Raw genomic sequence first — 20,989 nt, 5'->3', positions numbered from 1 at the left:
TTAACATAGTGTAATAAAAGTTTTTGTTCTACAATGCAACGAAACAAGTGGTTTCCGGCACGCGTGCCATTATTCTGGAAAATATTCTGAGCAGGGAAGCACAAATAGCGTGGATCAGTGGTGCAATTCAATTTTTTTTTTTACTACCGGTTCTTTGGGCGTGGCTTGGTGGGTGTGCCAGGGGAAGGATACGGCAAAATCTCCATTCCCACCCCACTCCAGGGGGAAGGGTACTGCAAAATCCCCATTCCTTCCCCACTCCTGGAGGAAGGATACTACAAAATCTCCATTCCCTCCCCGCTCCTGGGGGAAGGATACTGCAAAATCCCCATTCCCTCCCCACTCCAGGGGAAGGATACTACAAAATCCCCATTCCCTCCCCACTCCAGGGGAAGGATACTACAAAATCTCCATTCCCACCCCACTCCTAGAGGAAGGATATTGCAAAATCTCCATTCCCTCCCCACTCCAGGGCAAGGATACTGCAAAATCATCATTCCCTCCCCACTGCTGGGGGAAGGATATTGCAAAATCTCCATTCCCTCCCCGCTCCTGGGGGGAAGGATACTGCAAAATCCCCATTCCCACCCCACTCCTGGGGGAAGGATATTGCAAAATCTCCATTCCCACCCCACTCTGGGGGCCAGCCAGAGGTGGCATTTGCCGGTTCTCCGAACTGCTCAAAATTTCCGCTACCGGTTCGTCAGAACCTGCTGGATTTCACCCCTGGAGTGGATGTTATTTGCACACTGTCAAACGCTCAGGAGACCAAAGAGTAGCTGTGTACTGTCAATCAAGGAGATCTCACAAGGTTCAGGTGGGAAATCAAAAAAAAAAGAAAAAGATTTTTATTAACCTACCGAAACTTGCTTGTCCCTAGAAAAATTAAACGAATTGGTTCACCCAGCAGGTAAAAGATTCTGAACCAAAGCAGATCCCACCCATCTAATCTTAGACACAAGGTTACATTAAAAGGCAGACCCTGCGAGGGTCCAGCCAGTAGGGGGAAAGACCCCCATGAGGAATTAAACCAAGCACTTGCTGGAACAACACAAGACCTACTACAAATACGTCACGAGCTGCTGAAAAGTAACGCGGGATTAGCACAAATCTTCACGACGACGGGATAGGTAAGGGTCAATTTCCTCTAGACTCTGGATTACCAAACAAACGCACAGGGCCAAGAAAACAGCCCGAAGAAGACACACAACAGCTGAAACTTAGGTGGCGAAGTCAGGCAGCTGGCTGGACATCACGCCGGAGGCGGGCGCTCACTTCTTCCTGCCCCCTCTCTCTTTGAGAGCCAGGTGGATCACCGAACCGCTGCTCATGTTGTAGTAAGCCAAGGAGTTGGAATCTTTGATGAAGATGCCCTGAAAGACACAAGACCACAAGTTTCAAGACCAAAGACTAGAGCAGTGATGGCTTGTTGTGGCCCGTCAGCGGCCTGTGCGGCTGGTAGCTAATTCAGACGGTGAGGAGGCTGGTGTGGTGCTGTGCCAGATTTGGAGTTGGCATTCACATCCAGGAACGGAAAGTAATTCAAGCTGAGAAGCAAGTTGAAGAGGAAGCAAGGGGGGGAAAAAAAGTTCATTTATAAGCGATTCTGTGTTGGGAAGTCTACGGCAACATGCGGGGGTGGGCTGCTGGGGGTTCGGCAGATTCTGTGCAGTTCAGAGAACCCCCAAATCCCACCCCTGGCTGGCCCCGCCCTACCCCTCCCAGGAGTCCCCACCTGGCCTATTTTAGATGCAGGTAAATGCAGGGCACGCATGGAGACTCGGGGAGGGTTAAAAACAGGCCTACCTTAAGTTCGGAGCCTGGGGAGGCTGTTCTCGCCATCCCAGAGGCTCGAGAAAAGCCTCCGGAGCCTGGGGAGGGCAAAAACGCCACCCTTCCCATGGTGCAGGTGGCTGACTAGGCCAAATTTTGGAAGCCCACCCCTGGGCTGGAGTAAAGAAGAAAAGGAGGACCTACAGTTGAATTACGGCATCCGAGGAAGCCGGAGGGTTCCATTTCCAAGGCTGGAGGATGACTCACCTCGTACTGGAGCTTCTGTTTCCCAGCAGGCATGCCGGTGGCCTCGTGAATCTTCACCTTGATAACAGAAACCTGCGGGCCGAAGAAGACAGGCCCCTCTTTAGGAGAACGTGGTGCAGCATCAGGGAAGGATCAAAAAAGCCCCCAGTATTCTTTTTTTTTTTTTTTTTAATTTGATTTATATGCCGCCCTGATTTATAAGACTCAGGGCGGCTTACAATGCGCTAAGCAATAGCCTTCATCCTTTTGTATATTTATACAAAGTCAGCTTATTGCCCCCACAACTGGGTCCTCAATTTACCTACCTTAGAAAGGATGGAAGGCTGAGTCAACCTTGAGCCTTGGCGAGATTCGAACCTGCAGTAATTGCAGGCAGCTGGTCTTAATAACCAGCTTAATAACAGGGTGCCTTAAACCCCTGTACTACCAAGGCTCTTCATGGTATTCTGCCATGATGGGCAGTTAAGAAACACCCAGATGTGAGGGTAAGAGAGGGAGGAAGAGAGAAGAAAGGAAGGGGAAGTACGGAGGAGAAGAGGAGGAGGGGAAGAGAAAGTAAGGAGGAAAGAAAAGAGAAGAGGTGGTAGGTTGGAGGAGAAAGATTGCTGTAGAATAAAGAAGACGAAATGGAAGAAAGGCAACCCCGAACAAATATAAAGAATGAATTGTTTAAAGAATAAAAGAGAACAAATGTGAATAAATAGCAATCATTAGAATTTAAGGGCAAATGAAGATGTTGTTTATGTAAGCAAGCATAGAAATATTGAGACATGATAAAAGAAAAGGGGAAAAAAAAGATTTGGGCAAAAACTGTAATTGAGTAAAATGCATTTGAGTTTGATGAATTGTGTAAGATAAGATATGGCCAGATGTGGGTAAATCTGGGGCGGGGGACCAATAAATTTAAAAAAAAAAGAAACATCCAGATGAGCGTGACTGTGTTTCAAACACAGGAACTCCTTGACTTATAAACCATTCATTTTGTGGCCATTCGGAAGTTACGTCAGTTTGGGGCTTCTCCAGGACTCGGGATCGAGCTGGGGCCAGAAATAATCAGGTTTATTTAAGAAACCCGTGATCGTCCAGGTCAGAGTGTTTTTGTGCTATTTGCAAGAGTAGGGACCACAACTCTCAGAATCCCTCCACTTATGGACACAATTGAGCCCAAGCATTTCTGACGTCGTAACTTTGAATGGCCCTCAAAGGAACTGGTCGCTCTACCTGTACGATGGCGGCCAATCTACCTACCTGGTCGGAGAGCGGGAGAGTGAAGACCAGGACTTGGCCACTCAGCTTCCATTCCGTTTTGTCCTGCATGTTGGGGACTTGGACTTTGACGGTGACTGGACCCTGGTGGAGCAGAGATGAGAATTATTTTATTGTATAATAAATAATAATTATTTTATAATTAAGAAAAAAATGATTGAAATTTGAGTTTTAAATGTAATGACTGCCCTTTCTGGGCTGTTCCACTCTGTAAAAATTCCACTGATGACTGTCTCGACTTATGACCAAAATTGTGGGCTCGGTTAAAAGTCATAAGTGTCAGGTTTCGAGGTCGTCTCAAATAAATTGCATTTCAAACAAAGTCTTTGATGAAAAACTCCCATTTATTAAGCACGACATTCTAACTCCGACTCCATCGCAGCCAACACTGACTTCCAGACCCAAAACCCTCCCTTTCCGTTCCCCACTCCTCTGCACTCACTGGCCATCTTCCAAGTCACTCTACCCCTAATCTACTGCTCCAGCTCAAAGGAATTTCCCCCCTCCCATCCCGTCTCCTAGGGGATATTATCTCCAGGGAAAATAAGCAGGTGAAAAGTCAAACGTCCCTTTCCAGACGCCTCCGCTCCTCCTTCTTATGTCAGCACTAGAGTAAATGCAGCTTGAAGTGCTGACAATAAGTCTAGGACTAACTGAATAGAACTTCTAAAGGAGTTTCTGAAGCTTGGCCCGTTTAAGAAACCTGGATGTCAACCCGGAAGCTGGCCTGACTGAGGCCATTTTGAGACTTCAGCGCTGACACACTTGAGAAGAGGGACAGGGAGGAGGGAAGAGAGATGTAATCCCTATTTTGTGACCTTCTGGCAAACGAAGCCAGATGGACTCAACAACCGTGCTCCAAACTTAACTGTTAATTCACTTAACAGCTGTGGCAAGCAAGGTCGTAAGATGGGACAAAGTGCTCTTAACTGTCTCGCTTTAGCTATGGACATTTCGGGCTCCATTTTGGTCACAAGCCGAGGAGTGCCTGTATGGCATGAAAGGCATACAAGCACCGTATGCCTTTAAAGGCATACAGTAAGATCAGCCCGGCCCAAATCTTCCACATGAAGGTGCTTTTTTTTTTAGCCTGCTGGCCAAATTTTCCCTCTGGTCAGAGAGAGGCGGCTTTCCAAGAGTCATTCCGAGCTTCATCACTGGAGGCTTTCGAGAAGAGACTGGACAGAAATGGTGTCGGGTCTCCTGCTTGGGCAGGGGGTTGGACTAGATAACCTACAAGGTCCCTTCCCACTTTGTTAATCTTTAATCAAAGCGTCCTCGGAGATGCCCAATGCTTGGGTGAGGGGGGTTGGACTAGATGACCTACAAGGTCCCATCCAAAGCAGAACTCCGCACCTTGTTTCTGCGTAGAAACTCTTCCTCTGGCATCAGGCTTTCTTCGGACTTGAGTTTCTTGGAAGCCGGCTCATCGTCCATGGGGGGTGGAGGGTGAACCTGAGACACGGGGGATGGAGCCGAGACAGGTGCTACAGGTGGGGCTGGAACAAAGGCTGAAATAACAGAAACGCCGCTTTGGTAAGAAAACTGCAAAAGTGATATTCGGAAGGCGGTGGGGGTGGGAGTGGGGGAGCGAGGAGAAACAGGGCTGTACAACTTCCTCAAGCAGCAGGTGCCGAAGACGGCGTCAAAATGTTATTTCCACGCCAGAGTCAAGAATTAACAGTCGGGACCTTCCTTTGCCCGAGTCAATGGCTTCTTGCAAAAAAGCAGTCATCGAGACGCCGATGTTAAGCGCCCCGCTTCTTCGTCGGAGAGGGGCGACTGAATTTGGCAAATGCCGGGCTGCTTTTGCTGCATGCAACGATGCAGGGGCCCAGAGGCGCTTCCTAGCCGCAGGAATAACCACGGCGGCTCTTCGAAGGCGAGACCCATCGGACACCCGCTGCTTTGAAGGAGGAGAAGACACAAGAATAGGAGGAGAAAGAGGAAAGTAACCGGTCGTAACTCCAAAGCAAAAGAAGAAAAAACAAAAGAAAAAAGAAAAAAAAGCTGTGTTAAAAATCAGGTCAGTTCAGCTGAAAGCTCAAGGGAAGCCGGGCACTCTTCTCTTCCCCAAACACCCCACAAGCCAGACACCCCATCGGCCAAAAGTCTAGGGAGATTCTCAGCCATCCAGGTCATAGTTGTCCCACAGGTGTTTTTTTTTTCCAAAAGACAACTTGGGACTTTCTTCGGCCAGGAAACAGCCTGTTTCAGTTTCAGCACAGCCTGATTAGCACAAGCAGCTGATTGTTGATCGGAATGGCTGGAAAATGGGGCGCGCGGAGGCCAAAAATGGGGCACGTGGAGGTGGCAATTGGCAATGGCAGCCTGAAACAGCTGATGGTCGGGAGGCCGATCCAACCAACAATCAGCTGCTTCTGCTAATCAGGCTGAGCTGAAGCTGAAACTGGCTGTTTGCTGCAATGAGGCAACTGGACAGCCAGGAGCCTAAACTTCAGTCCCTCTCAATAAAAAACGTGGGTTTTGCAGGAGAAACATGAAGGTTAAATAAGCCTCTAAGCCTCCATGAGATATCTTTGTCACGAAAGGGTGATGCCCTCCTGCACTTCCTGTGTGGCGTGTCCAGCGAGAGGATGCGCTGATCAGCTCTTTGCAACCTACGCTGCCGAGATATCTACCTGTCCTAAACTCTTAAGAGGGGACAGAGATCATTTTAAAGGACCGTATTTTTCAGAGTATAAGACGGTCGGGACTATAAGACGCACCTTACCTGGGGAGGAAAACAAGGAAAAAAAAAAATCTGCCTCTACCTCTGCCTCCCAGCAATTTGCCTCCTGGCAGCAAACAGCCTGTTTGTTTCAGTTTCAGCACAGCCTGATTAGCACAAGCAGCTGATTGTTGATCGGAATGGGCTGAAAATGGGGCGCGCGGAGGCCGAAAACGGGGCACGTGGAGGCGGCAATAGGTGATCCCTGCAACAGCTGATGGTCGGGAGGCCGATCCAACTGACAATCAGCTGCTTGTGCTAATCAGGCTGTGCTGAAGCTGAAACAGGCTTTTTGCTGCAACGAAGCAAATTGCTGGGAGGCAGAGGCCAAAGGGTGGGGGACGGCAGGTGGGCGGGGCTACATTTGGAGTATAAGACGCGCCCAAATTTTCAGCCTCTTTTAGCGGGGGAAAAAGTGCATCTTATACTCCAAAAAACACGGTAATTAAATCCATTAAATGCAAATAAATCCAATTCCTTGCTCAAAGCGGGAATTCGAAGCCTTCGCATCTCATAGAGCTCTTCGGCTTCAATCTGAACACATCCCTTTTTGGCCACTGTGGCACATTATTGTGGTTGCGATCTTCACTTTTTTTTTTTAAACCAAACAGCGCACTTTCCTACTTGTGTCCTTGACAAGCCAAACTTAACAGCTGCACAACAATTACAGCAATGCAATGCAGCCCAGTGAGTTTTATGTATTTATTATTTGGCATGTCCTCTACGATGGATCCCTCTGTTGTAGGAAGCCTCTGGCTCCCTCACAAGGTGGAACTCCGGCACCCAACTCAACATGCAACCACACAACACCTTAGAAGAGCAGCAACAATCAGGCCAAGGAATCTACAGGGTCAGAAGTACTGACAGACAGACAGACAGACAGACATCAGTGAGGACTTGCCAGGGTTCCCCACTCCGGACAGACAAGAAGAAGTGAATGCATGCAGATCAGAGCTCAACTTGAAAAGGTTAGCGATTAGCTGAGATCACAGTGACATTTAAGAAGTTACCTGGACTGCCGACCGGTCCCTGTCTGTAGCCTATATTGTAACAATTAAATATCATTAGTCAAACAGCTTAGCTCAACTGCGGCCTATGATCATCAGAGAGAGCTGGCTTAGCTTTTTTCGTGTTTCAACCTGAAATGCAAATCCCAGTCCGTTAATTTACCCTGCACAAGGATGCTGCCAAACAGTATATATGCATTTATTTAACTGAATTCTAACGATTAGGGTGGGTAGTGTACATTCTTCCATACCAATGGAACATTCCCAGTCCCCCCCTCCACCCAAAGAAAAAGGAATAAGAAAGAGAATTAGGATGGTGGACTGGATAAGAATGACAAGGTGTGCTCATTTTTTTTTTTTTGCAAAACAAGGTCTGCTGAGACCAAGGTTGGCAAATTCTGTCTTTGCCCATCATCTCTTTCTACGCTTTGGATAAAAGAACGATGTACAAAAATGACTTGTTGCCTGAATACAGTTCTTTATAAAAGCAACCCGAAGTTGCCAAGAAAGCAATTTAGGGAGAGAGCAAACATTCATTACAGCATCGCCTCTAAAGGAACAGAAGGTGACCGAACAATATCTGAATATAAATACTAAAGTAGTTCGGTTTTGTTTTTAATTACCTATTTGCCGATAGTAATCACAATTGGCTAGGTTTGTGCATCTCTACCATTTAAAAACACAATGCATAGCCTATCAAGCCAGAATGTGGTTTGAGCCTGGCTTATGTTGTGGTCCGCCAGCAGCCTGCGGAGCTGGCACCAGAGTTGGACAGTAAGGAGGCTGGGGAGGAACATGGGCCAGTCCTGGAGTCTGGGGAAGGCTCGGATAAGGCTCTGCGTCGGAGGCAGAGATGGGGCCAGGGCCATCTGGGAGGTATGTGCTGCCTCCGGAGTCTCCAGAGTCGGACCTCAGCGAGGCAGAGGAACAGGAGGAGCCTGTTCCTAGTGTGCGCATACACAGAGGTGCCAGAAGGCGCGAACAGTTAAAGCAAAAGGGACGACTCGGGAGTAAGGCCTGGAGATGATTAGCCCCTCCCATAAGGCTTAAAAGAGAAGCAAAGGCACGTGGGCCCTTTGCAGGAAAGCAAGATTGTTAATTCTGTTCCCAGTCAGCATCTCTGTTTGATTCTGGACTCCGTGTGGCTTTGCCAAGTAGGTCTTAGACAGCGTGGCAAGGGAGATAAAGGTTGGTGATTATCCCGAAGGACTTTTTGCAACTAATTGGGACTCAGCTGTGAATGAACGTAATTCACAGCTGTTGCAATAAAAGAGGTTTTGGGGACTATTCGGGTGTTTTAATGACTCAGGAAACCGAAGTCACAACAGCTTACGCTTAATATTTTGCTTGAAAGTAGCCAGTAGGCGAATGTTGGCCTCCTTCAGGATGAAGAATATTTTACTTTCAGCGCTTAACATTTTCTATTTTAACAGCAAAAAAAAAAAAATCTTACATGGAATTTTGTAACGTAATGGTTGAGCCTCAGCTTTCTTTAAAAAGCGACATTTAATGCTGTTGTTAAGGGCACGGCGGGAGGAGCTGTGAGCGTTGGGAAGGATGCACCTCCAGGGAAGTCCTGAGAGACCTTGGATTCTAAGGACCTTCCGTGTCTCCTACAGTGACGGCTAGGAAGAGGAGCACTGACCTGTGGGTACAATCATGGGCGGAGGCCGCGGGGCCATAATAGGCGGAGCTGAGGGCGGCATCGGCACAACATTAATCCGGGGGGCGTGGATGATTGGGGGCATTGGAGCGGCGATGACGGAACCTGGTGGCAAACGGACCACGGAAGTCATCGGCGGGCGAGGCATGACCGGAACTGCGCTGACGACGGTGGTGCGAATTGGAGGGGGCATCTGGAAGGCAAACCAGTGTCAAGGGGGAGCTGTGTGAAAGGGACCAGACCAGAAACGAGGGTATTTCTAATTTGACTTTGGAGCAGAGGCTGGGTCAAATTGGACGAGCCCTCCACCCAGAAGTTGTGGGGAAAATAGAACGAGGGAAGACTTACACAAGAAAGCAGGATATAAACCTAATCCTTCAAACATTTTGACTGCCGAGATGAAGTCGGTACAAGTAGTACTCGACTTACGACCGCAATTGAGCCCAAAATTTGGGTCGCTCAGTGAGACGTTTTGTTAAGCGGGTTTGGCTCCATTTTAAGACTTTTCTTGCCACGGTTGATAAAAAGTTAATAAGCCAGTGATTGATAAAATAAAAATAAGCCATTGCAGTTGCTAAATAACCCGGTTGTTAAGTGAATCTGGCTTCTGGGATCGCGTGACTCCCGGACATTGAGAATGTCATAAATAAGGAGTCAACTGCCAAGCTTCTGAATCTTGTTCACATGACTGTAGTCGTGTGAAAACCGATGACAAGTCCCTTTTTTCAATGATGCTGTAACTGCGAACCGTCACTAAATGAACTGTTGTTAAGTCGAGGACTACCTGTGTCTACAGCAGGCGAGGAGGACTAAGGAGGGAAGGTTCTCAGGGAACAGGGCTTACCGAGGGAGGGCGGGGCACGGAGGCAATGGGCGGAGCACCGCTCGGGATGTTGGGGGCCGAGGACAGAGGCGGAGGCATCTCGTTGGGTTTGCTTGGCCCGATTTTCTCCTTGGTGTCGTCTTCTGGCACCAGCCCTTTGGCCTTGTGGATCGCCTCAATCTGCTCTTGCAGGGTTATGTTGGCCTGGGCTGCCTGTTGGGTCCTCGCCATGCTGCCCGAGTGGCCGTCCCAAGTCACCTGAAACACCACCGTGGAACAAGGGTCAAGCTCGGTCAGTATATATATATTCTGTATATATTTATAATCATCATTATCGTCTTCATTGAACAACCCTATCATTCCTTGCAGGGTGGAATCTGGGCAACTGAATGGAGCTAGCAGAGAGTTTTACTGGCCAGATGCCCTTCCTGTCACCAGTACGGAGTTTTGTTCAGCAGATAAATTCTCACTGTGCCCAGAGAGAGAAATTATCCACCTCTACCTAGGATCGAATTCACAGTGTCCTGATTGTGAGGTGAGAGCTTCACCTCTAGGCCACTGCACCACTCATTCTATATATATTTTATTTTATTTTTTATTTTATTTTATTTTGAATTTGTATACCGTCCTTCTCCCTGAGGACTCAGGGCGGTGAACAGCCAAATAAAAACATCAAATACAAATATTAAAATACAGTTAAAAATATATATATAGATTTGGCCCCATATATATTTATACTGAGTGTAAATCCTTCCATTCCCCACCATCCCGTCAAGAGATGAAGAAGCTTCTCGGATGAGAAGGGAAACGTCTGCAAAGAAAAACCAGAAAAGCCCAGTTGCCTCTTGAAAAAGCACCTTTGGGACCTCTGGTTGCAAGCTAACGACAGGCCAGGTGTGGAAGGGAAGAGCTTCTCTTGGCTGCCCTGCCAGGGACATACCTTTTCTTCAGGCTTCTGGATCTCTTCTTCACCAATTTTCTTGCCGATAGCCGTTTCTTCCACGCCAAAAATATCCGTACGGCGCTCAGCCAGCTGCTTCAAGCTGCTTTCGATATCCAGGCCTAAATGGACACGAATAAGGAAAGGTTTCATTTTTTTTCAAGATGGGACACAATTTGAAGACCCTCGGATGTTCCCCAACTCCCAGAAAAATTTATTTATTTATAATGAGATTCATTAAGGCAACCTAGCCTAAAAAAACATTATTGATAACATAACCCGTTTCCCCCCAGAATAAGGCATCCCCTGATAATAAGCCCAATCGGGCTTTTGAGCGCATGGCAATAAGGCCAAGCGCTTATTTCAGGGTTCAAAAAAATATAAGACAGGGTCTTGTTTTTGGGGAAACATGGTATCTATCTATCTATCTATCTATCCATCCATCCATCCATCCATCCATCCATCCATCCATCCATCTATCTATCATCCATATCTGTCTGTCTGTCTGTCTGTCTGTCTGTCTATCTATCTATGTATCTATCTATCTATCTATCTATGTATCTATCTATCTATCTATCTATCTATCTATCTATCTATCTATCTATCTATCATCTATGGTATCTATCTATCCATCCATCCATCCATCCATCCATCTATCTATCTATCTATCTATCTATCATCCATATCTGTCTGTCTGTCCGTCCATCCATCCATCCATCCATCCATCCATCCATCCATCCATCTATCATCCATATCTGTGTGTCTGTCTGTCTGTCTGTCTGTCTGTCTGTCTGTCTGTCTGTCTGTCTGTCTGTCTATCTATCTATCTATCTATCTATCTATCTATCTATCTATCTATCTATCTATCTATCTATCTATCTATCTATCTATCTATGGTATCTATCTATCTATCCATCCATCCATCCATCCATCTATCTATCTATCTATCATCCATATCTATCTGTCTGTCCGTCCATCCATCCATCCATCCATCCATCCATCCATCCATCCATCCATCCATCCATCCATCTATCTATCTATCATCCATATCTGTGTGTCTGTCTATCTATCTATCTATCTATCTATCTATCTATCTATCTATCTATCTATCTATCTATCTATCATCTATGGTATCTATCTATCTATCCATCCATCCATCCATCCATCTATCTATCTATCATCCATATCTATCTGTCCGTCCATCCATCCATCCATCCATCCATCCATCCATCCATCCATCCATCTATCTATCTATCTATTTATCTATCTATCTACCTTGTTTCCCCAAAAATAAGACCCCGTCTTATATTTTTTTGAACCCTGAAATAAGCACTTGGCCTTATTGCCATGCGCTCAAAAGCCCGATTGGGCTTATTATCAGGGGGTGTTTTATTTTGGAGGAAACAGGGTAGATGGATGATAGAAAGATAGATTGATAGATTGATAGATAGACAGACAGACAGATATGGATGATAGATGGATGGATGGATGGATGGATGGACGGACGGACGGACGGACAGACAGACAGACACCCTGTTTTCCCCAAAATAAAACATCCCCTTATAGTAAACCCAATCAGGCTTTTGAGCGCATGGCAATAAGGCCAAGCGCTTATTTCAGGGTTCAAAAAAATATTAGACAGGGTCTTGTTTTCGGGGAAACACGGTAGATTAAACATAAAATTACAGAAATAACACAATAGCACACAACATCAACGCAAGAACAAAAAAAATATATATCAATTATCTCTTAACAGGAGTCCATTCTGGGTCTTTTAAAGCCTTCCTAAATGCCACCAGGGCAGGAAAAATCCAGATCTTAGGATCTCATTCCAGAGGGCACCGTTCTTGCTCGGAAGCCAGAGTTTGTGAGTTCAAGTCCCGCCTTGGCTATGAAAACCAGCAGGACAACCTTGGGCCAGTCACTTTCTCTCCGCCTAACTCACAAGGTGGTTGTCGTTGGGGAGGAAAATAGGACAAGGAAGGGGTCCCCAGCAACCCTGGGATGCTGCATCCTTTGTAAATGCATGCTGAATTTTGATGATGTGGCCGCAGAGATGCTGTGACAGTTGCAAGTATAACTGTGGCACAGTGGTTAGAATGCAGAATGGCAGGCTAACTCTGCCGACTGCCGGCAGTTCGATCCTGACTGGCTCAAGGTAGACTTTTCCTGAGGTCAGTCAAATGAGGAGCCAGATTGTTGGGGGCCAGAGGCCGACTCTGTAAACCGCTTAGAGAGGGCTGGAAAGCACTGTGAAGCGGTATATAAGTCTAAGTGCAATTGCTGTGGCTATAAGGATTGATTGTCAGTCCATTTTTTCCAGCATTGTAGTAACTGAACGGTTGCTAAACAGTCGTAAATTGAAGACTACCTGTAAAAGGTTCTTCGCTTTTTAAAAGTTCAACATATCCCAGGTGGCAGGTTTGCTAGAAATAAATTTACAAATGCTCTGAGCTGCTGCAGAGTAATCTAACTCACCAGTATTCCATTTTAATCGAATCCAAATTGCTATTTAAATGAGCACGTGACAGCTAGCGAGGAGATCCTGGCTGGACTCACCTGGGGCATACACTTCGTCATCCGTCTGCTTTTCTCGGAGAGAGCGATCTCTTTGTTCCAACCAGCGGGGATCCAGAAGGCCAATCCGCATGTGTTCCTGCATTTTGCTGGCAGGGATTTTCTCCCCGGTAATGGGGGAGACCAGATACTCGTCTGGAGCTGGGGTTGGGGGCAGAGGCTTGGAAGCTGGAGGGAGCAGAAAAGACACATGTTAACAAGGGTTTTTTTTCCCCCCTCGGCTGTGGAGATCAGAGTGTGCAAAATAAACCTCTCCAGGTAGGTTAGTCTTGCCTGGGGAATTCTGGGAGTTGAAGTCCACTCATCTTAAAGATATCGTTCAAGATGGCGGCGTGCGTAGACGCTGTATTTCTTTTTAATTTTTTTAAAATTTTCTTTTAATACAAGCATTCCATCTTTCATTAAACTGCGTGTCGTCTGAGTATAAAATTCTGTGTCTTAACAATTCAACTTACCACCATGTTCATTGCTTACATTCATTCTTATATTAATACTAGATAGTAATAATAATAAAATAACATAACCCTAACATTTCTCTTAACTTATCTGATTTTACAATACCTTACTCTTATATTTATTCTCTAACCATTGATAAAATAACTCCCATATATTACAGTAATCTGATTCTTCCTTTCCTTGAATTGAAAATGTTAAATCTATTCATTTCTGCACATTCTAATATTTTCTTAATCACATTCTCATCCGTAGGGATCTCTTCGCTTTTCCAGTTTTGTGCAAATACAAATTCTAGCTGCGGTTATTACATGAATACTCAAATATACATTGTCTTTACTATAAACTTCTGGTTAAGATCCCCAACAGGAATATTTCAGGTTTTTATGGTATGGGAAAAGTAGACAATGCAGTTTTGAGCTCCTGGTATCACAACTAGTCTGGGCAAAAACTAGTCTGCATCTGTAGGGAGTTGCAACCAATTTCATTGTATACATTTATTTATTTATTTATTTATTATATTTCTATACCACCTTTCTCCCGTAGGACTCAAGGCGGTGTACAGTCAAGAAAAATATAGACACAAATGATGTCTATACATGATGTACACAATGACAATATAGGTGGCCAAGGTTAAGAGACACTGATACAGGCTCTGGATTTCATCTTACCTTTCGGATCATAATCTTTCCGGACAATGACTTGATCTGGAGTAGGGGGCAGCGGTGGGGGCATCGGAGTTTCTGGAGGTGGAGGGACCTTCTGGCTGTCATCGTCGTCATCAGAACCCTTCAAGTGTTAAAAAAAAGAGGAGGAGGAAGAGGAGGGTGAGACGGCAGTAATTAATCTCCAATTGCTCCTGTCCACTTCCAAGCCCTGAAGATCATTCAATCCGATCATACCACCTCCCACCCACCCAAGTGTGAGATTTGGAGGAACCCATCAAACTGCAGACCCCCCCAATGGGGGTCTGTTTTCATCACTCACTTCGTCCATGTCCTGCACTTGGGTGTCCTGGTCCAGCTGGGAGGGAGCCTCGTCCGCCTTCTCTTGCTTGTCGTCTTCGTCGTCCGATTCTACCTCCATCTCCACCTCTTCGCTCTCCCCAAACTTCTCGTAACGTTCCTGGATCAGGATGCGAGCCCCGAGTTCCTCGGGAGTGGTTGGAGGAGGAAAATTTCCTTCAAGAGAAAGGAGGGGTGGGAAAAAAATTCTTGTTAATTGTCACGAAGTGGATCACAGGGAGACGTCCGGCCTACCTTTGAATTATAATTCAAATCAGGATCTAAAAGTAAATCTTCTTTGCAAGCTAATCAACTTCGGTTTGGAAAGCGGGGGGGAGGGGGGCTTGACTGCTGTGAATCAACTATGATCTTGGTACCCTAATTTATTCTGCAATTCCCCTCCCTGTTCAAAAGCCGGCTGGGACCGAAGGGGGAAACTATGCTGGAGGACCACATCCCGAAGTCTTCATGTCTGATTTCTCCTTCCTGATATCCGTAGTGGTTCCTGGCTGCACGGAGCCTCTGGAAAAACAGATGACGCTTTTGAAATCAATGAGGGAATGAACCTTGTTCCGAGGGCTGGAAATCCACCGTTTCCACCACCACGAAATCGTGCCAGTCGATCTGGGCGTAAGCCACCCGCTCGCGCTCCTTCTCCTCCTCTTCCTTCTTCCGCTCACGCTCCTGGAATTTGGCCCACTCGACTCTGTAGCACGCCTGCCGACGACACCAACAATGGGAAACAGAGAGCCCTTATGAGGAGAGGCCATAGAAAAACCACCTTCCTTTTTTACAGGATTTGGGAAAGTTCCCCTTTTTCGTTAAATTCAGGAATCCTTTGGAAGAGACCGAATTATATTTCTAAGTCAGCATGAGGCAGCCTGGGCTTTTTTGCCAAACCCTCCCTTGGTCAAAAACAATGAAAATAAAAAGAGTATTTCAATTTGTTGGCATTTTGAGGCAAGAAATAATGGAAACAGCAGGGTAGATTTTAAATAGGTAAAAAGAAAGAAACTCCAAGCGTCCCCAAAAATTATCAGAAAATGGGAGGGGGGGAGGGAAACCCTGCCCCTGTCCACAAACACCCCCATTTTGTACCAAAATCCAGATTTACTCAATCCTTCCCACCGAAACCCACGTGAATGTTGCACCCAACTAGAAAACAATACCCAGTCTGATTAAAGTTCTTATCTGGGACAGAAGATTTTAAGGATCTAAATATTACAAGCAAATTATACAAGAAAGAAGGAAAGAAAGAAAGAAAGAAAGAAAGAAAGAAAGAAAGAAAGAAAGAAAGAAAAGAAAAGAAAGAAAGAAAGAAAGAAAAGAAAGAAAGAAAGAAAAGAAAGAAAGAAAGAAAGGAAAAGAAAGAAAAGAGAGAAAGAAAAAGAAAAAGAAAAAAGAAAAAGAAAGAGAAAAAGAAAAAAGAAAGAGAGAAAAAACGAGAAAGAAAGGAAAGAAGGAAAGAAAGAAAAAGATAGAAAAAAAGAAGGAAGGAAGGAAAGAAAGAAAGAAGAAAAATTCCTTAGTCACCTGATCTAAGACTTCTTTTGGATTTTCAGCTTCCTTCTTCAATTTTATAATGAGGCCCTTTGGTGGGATCAAGATCTGTAAAAACACATCCTTTTAATATGTAAGATTTCTCAGGAAACCAATTCTACTTCTCCAGTACTTTTTTGGGTAGAAAAACAACCTTTGTAAACCCTCCCCTTGCGTCCAAAGAGCATGATCTTCACCTTGGTGTACTGTTCCACCAGTTTGGTGAAGTAATTGAAGAGGCTGTGCTGCGGACGCAGGAAGTCGAACTGATAGTTCCTCTGTTCCTTCTGCATCAGCTGGGTCAGGAACTGCCGGCCATTGCGAGCCACGAATTGGGCGGTCAATTTCACCACGTCCAGGTCAAAAGCCGAGATGGAGGGAGGGTCTGCAATGAACTCAAATTCTGGTGGGGGCTCCTTGGGAATCACCGTTTCCTGAATCACCTGGGCCTGGACCTGCAGAGGAAAGAGGCACAGAACTCCGATATTCTCTCCACTCCACCCATTTTATTTAATTTTTTTATTTTATTATTGATTATTCGTTAAGGTTAAGTTGCTAAGAAAGCTGCTCGGTTTCTACTGTCAGGCCTGGAAGACATCTTTGGCCTTGGGCCTTCAGGCCTGTCACATTTACTGCTGTGGGAAACTGGGAGGGGGGAGATTGTATGGAGCAGGGGTGATATGTAGTCAAAATAACATTCCTTTCTCAGGGAGTCAAGGACATCTTGCCCTGCACATGGAGGGCTGGAACTGGGAGGCATCCTCAGTTAGGATGGTGCTTTGATTGGACCATGTGATGGACATGTGGGTGCTGGGCAGGAACTTGGACTTTCCTTTGGGTGGGGAAAACCTGGAAGGGTTTAGATTTGGGTTTTCCCAGATGTGCCATCTCTAATAAAATAGAACTTTTGAGGACCTTCAAGCCTCGGAGTCTTCTTTCGTTGGAGGTGTTACTTGGAACCCTGACGTTTACATTGTAGAAGCGACTGAGTTGTTTTCAGCGACATAATCAAACATTCCAAACAGACGATGGTGGGGTTAACGATGAAGTTAAAACTTGCGAAGTAGAAGCGGAATTCAAAGTTAAAAATTCAAAAGGCTAAGAAGTTGACAAGGCAGAAATCTCAACCCATCAGCCGTCCCTAAAATTGTGTCCTGCTCTAAGGCCTCCCATGCTTATTGGCAGAACCAGGTTTTTACACTCTGCTGGGAAACCAGAGGGCTGGAGCCTTGCCTCACCTCCGAGGATAACATGTTCCAAAGGGTGGGGGCAATGGCAAAGATCCCACCAGTTGGAATTTCTTCACCGACAGGATATGCAGTGTGCCCTCCCTGCTTGATGCCAAGCTATTTCTCAAGGATAAGGAAAAGAAATTGCTGGACGAAGGACGTTCATCCATTTCTGGCTTATTTTTAGCAATATCTTCCCAGGAAATGAGAAAGTCAAGAGAAGCTATAAACTTTTTAAATCTTGGCCTTATGTGTAGAATCACAAAGGGAGGAAGGAGCTGCACAAAAAGATGAAGCCCAGAGAGGAGATATTTTTACCTTTTGGGGAAGCTGCTGCTGAGCACTTTGCTGGGCCTGCATAACCTTCGGAATGGCCGCGGAGGGCTCCTGCGCCTTTCCTTCCTTGAACTCATTGACCTTGTGGCGGTAGTAGGCATGGTAAGGATCATTGGGGTTCAGGAAATTAAATTTGGGGTTGTTTATTTCATTCTGGCGGATCCGAGCTTCAAACTCCGGGCCGTTTCTGGAAAATGGTAAGAGGAGAAATCAAAACCAAACCAAACCAAACTGTTGCTCAGAAACCATGACATAAACCCCAGAATCTCTCTCAAAGCAAGACACGTCAAATTCAAAACATTCCAAGCCACAAAATCACTGCTGAACTATTCTGAGCCTGAAAAGTTTGCATCTCGGCATCCAAGATGGGAGAGTTTCCAGACACTTCCGGAATAGTCAGCATAGCATCAGAAAGTTTTTCTGTGCCTAATCAGACATTCTTATCTTAAGGGAAGGCAGCCTGAGTTCAAAATCAGAAATTATTTCAAGGGATCACGATCAGAAAGCAACTTGTACCACTGGGGAGTTTTTAGTGCATGATAACTGGATGGCCTCTATCTCTCTGGTACAGGGGTCGGCTACCCGCGGCTCTGGAGCCACATGTGGCTCTTTCATCTCTCTGCTGCGGCTCCCTGTCGCCTGTCAGCTCTACAATTGATAGGGCTTTCGGTTAGGACAGGTAGAGGAAAAAGGATGCCGTGCTAGGAGACAACTATGGTGGGGAAACTAGATTTCCAGTCAACAGGAAAAAAGGACGCTACGCTAGGAGCAGCTTTATGGTGGGGGAACCGGACTTCCGGTCGGCTCTAGAAATGAACAGGGGGCTTCCGGTTAGAACCTTTGTGGCTCTTTGAGTGTTTAAAGTTGCCGACCCCGTTCTGGTGTTTTGTAGGGCTCTGAAGACCTGGCTTTTCCAGGCCTTTCACAAGTGTAAGATTGTTTCAACGTTTGCAATCTGATTCTTGTCATCCTTATCATTTTTTAGTGATTGTATTTTTCCTTTGTTTTTACCCTGAGCTATCCAGAATTGTTGGGAGTTGGGCGACGTACAAATCTAATAAATAATAATAAGCCCAGTTCAATCCGACAGAGGCTGCCCCAAAGCCTCTCTGCTTGTGTGCCGCAAACGGAACTTAGTTTACGAGCTTCATCCAAGGTTTCTCACCTAGCCACAAAGCTGGCTGTCTTATCCACGATATTCCTAACCTCCGGTGGCGGATATATAATTCCCACAACTGGTTTGGCAGGTGTAGTTTCTTCCTTCTGCGGTTCATCTTCTGGCTGCATGGAGACATCGAGAAGGCATCATTTAGGCTTTCAGAATCAAAATCATTGCATTTGTTAAATGTGTAACCCGGTCGTCAATGGCTTCCCCATTGACTACGCTTGTCCGAAGGTCGCAAAAAGGGATCACGTGACCCCTTTATGACACTGCAACCGTCATAAATATAAGTCAGTTGCCAAGCATCTGAATTTTGATCAGGTGACAGTAGGGATGCTGCAATTGTCGTTAAGTGCGAAAAATGGTCCCAAGAAACCTAATTCAGTGCCATTGTAACTTTCTAAATGAACTGTTGTAAGTCGAGGACTACCTATATTTCTGTTCAAGAGGGGCAACAACCACAGATCTGATATCCCAAGGGTAGGGGTGGGGGCTGGGGCAAATATTTAAATATTTTGGATGATTTAAAATATTAAAATATTTTTGGATGGTTTAAAATTTTACAATATTTTCGGTTTAAAATTTTACAATAGTTTCGATTTAAAATTTAAAAAAATATTTTCCATTTGAAATTTTAAAATATTTTCAATTTGAAATTTAAAAAATATTTTGGATGATTTAAAATTTTGCGATACTTTTGATTTAAAGTTTAAAAAGTATTTTCCATTTGAAATTTTAAAGTATTTTCAATTTGAAATTTAAAAAATATTTTGGAGGATTTAAAATTTTGCGATACTTTTGATTTAAAATTTAAAAAGTATTTTCCATTTGAAATTTTAAAATATTTTCAATTTGAAATTTAAAAAATATTTTGGATGATTTATAATTTTGCGATAGTTTCGATTTAAAATTTAAAAAATATTTTCAATCTGAAATTTAAAAATATTTTCAATTTGAAATTTTAAAAAAAATATTTTCAATTTAAACATTTTTAAAGCATCCTGGTTAGGTTTCCTGCCCTTTTAATGGGCCCCTGGCTTCATTTCCTATCCCAAACTGGCTGGGGACCATGGGATTTGCAGCCCCACCTATGGGAGGGCGGAGCTACAGCAAGAGCTGTGTTCAGCCCCTTCCCTCACTACAACTCCCAGCACACCCCGCGCCTCTCGCTAAGCACTCTGGGAGAAAGCCTCGCGCGCCCCCCCCCCCCGCTCCCCTCTGAGAGGCCTCAAGCGCGGAGCGACAACGGAGTGGGGGGGGGGGAGAGTCCTCATTCCCGAAGACGAAAGCCTCGAAGTACCTGCTTGGGCTCCGGAGGGGCTGGTTGAGCGGGCGCCATCGCCTGCACCGGTCCGGCCGGCATGACGCTCCTTCACCGTGGCGCTACCGAAAGCTCCGCGCAAAAAAAACCAAAAAACGGTTCTGTAAACCTCGGCTCTAAAATGGCGGCCGCAGCCAGAATGCGCGCGCACAAAGGGAGTGCGAAGAGGGCGGAGCCTATAAGAAGAAGCGGCGCCTGCGCACCCCACTGAAGCGGCGCTGTTTAGACGGGCGGGGTGGGGAGGACCTTGGAGCCAGCGTTCCAAAGGGGCGGGGGCCTCGGGCCCGCGCGTGCGCCGATGGGGAGGGAGGCTTCCCGCGGTTGCCATGGCAGCGGAAGCCTGCGCGGCGCCTGGCGAGAGCCGGCGGCTGGGGCTGCTTATTCGGCAAGTGGGTCTTTCCTTCTCCCCCCTACCCCCACCCCCGTGGCCCCCTCCCCAGTTTTTCCTTGGGAGGGGTCTCTGGGAGGCAAGGAACCCATAAGTCTGGGCTGCTCTGGCAGGGCTGGGGGTGATGGGTGTTGTTCTGCGGCATTGGGGAGAGTGCCTCTGGGCATGGGCAGAGTGCCTTTTGCTTTCTGGCTCAATTCACAACATAGGGGTCGACCGTTTGGCTTAGGTGGTTAGAGGCTAGAAAGCCAGGAGAGTGGGAATGCCAGCTGGCTGCCTTTGGCTTCAATTCTCTCTCTCTCTCTGCCCTAGCCCACCTCGCAGGGTTGTTGTAGCTGTTTTCTTTAGTAAATTTTTTTTAAGGCAAACAAACATTTTTTTTTTAAATAATAATTTTTATAATTTTTTTAAATTATAAAATAATTTTTTTAAATTATTTCATTTCATTTCATTTCATTTTATTATTTCATTTCATTTTCATTTTATTAAATTTGTATACCGCCCTACTCC

The 20,989-nt window shown here is 45.7% G+C and overlaps 1 protein-coding gene across 1 annotated transcript; it reads right to left on the bottom strand.

The window, feature by feature from the left end:
- Positions 1 to 812: 812 nt before the first annotated feature.
- Positions 813 to 20,221, bottom strand: LOC139326300 (splicing factor 3A subunit 1). Its single transcript, XM_070956462.1, has 17 exons — positions 20,071 to 20,221; positions 18,774 to 18,889; positions 17,591 to 17,795; positions 16,241 to 16,498; positions 16,038 to 16,112; positions 15,071 to 15,221; positions 14,488 to 14,681; positions 14,172 to 14,289; positions 13,030 to 13,215; positions 10,471 to 10,592; positions 9,552 to 9,788; positions 8,690 to 8,900; positions 7,048 to 7,077; positions 4,663 to 4,817; positions 3,289 to 3,390; positions 2,041 to 2,112; positions 813 to 1,373 (listed from the first exon to the last, which is right to left on the bottom strand). The coding sequence occupies exons 1-17, from the start codon at positions 20,131 to 20,133 to the stop codon at positions 1,272 to 1,274; spliced, it is 2,397 nt and encodes a 798-aa protein (XP_070812563.1). The 5' UTR covers positions 20,134 to 20,221; the 3' UTR covers positions 813 to 1,271.
- Positions 20,222 to 20,989: the final 768 nt, after the last annotated feature.

Source organism: Pituophis catenifer, unplaced genomic scaffold (assembly GCF_029215685.1).
Source record: "Pituophis catenifer annectens isolate HBS135680 unplaced genomic scaffold, rPitCat1.0.hap2 SCAF_38, whole genome shotgun sequence".
NCBI lineage: Eukaryota > Metazoa > Chordata > Lepidosauria > Squamata > Colubridae > Pituophis > Pituophis catenifer.
This window is presented reverse-complemented; position numbering and strand designations above follow the sequence as displayed.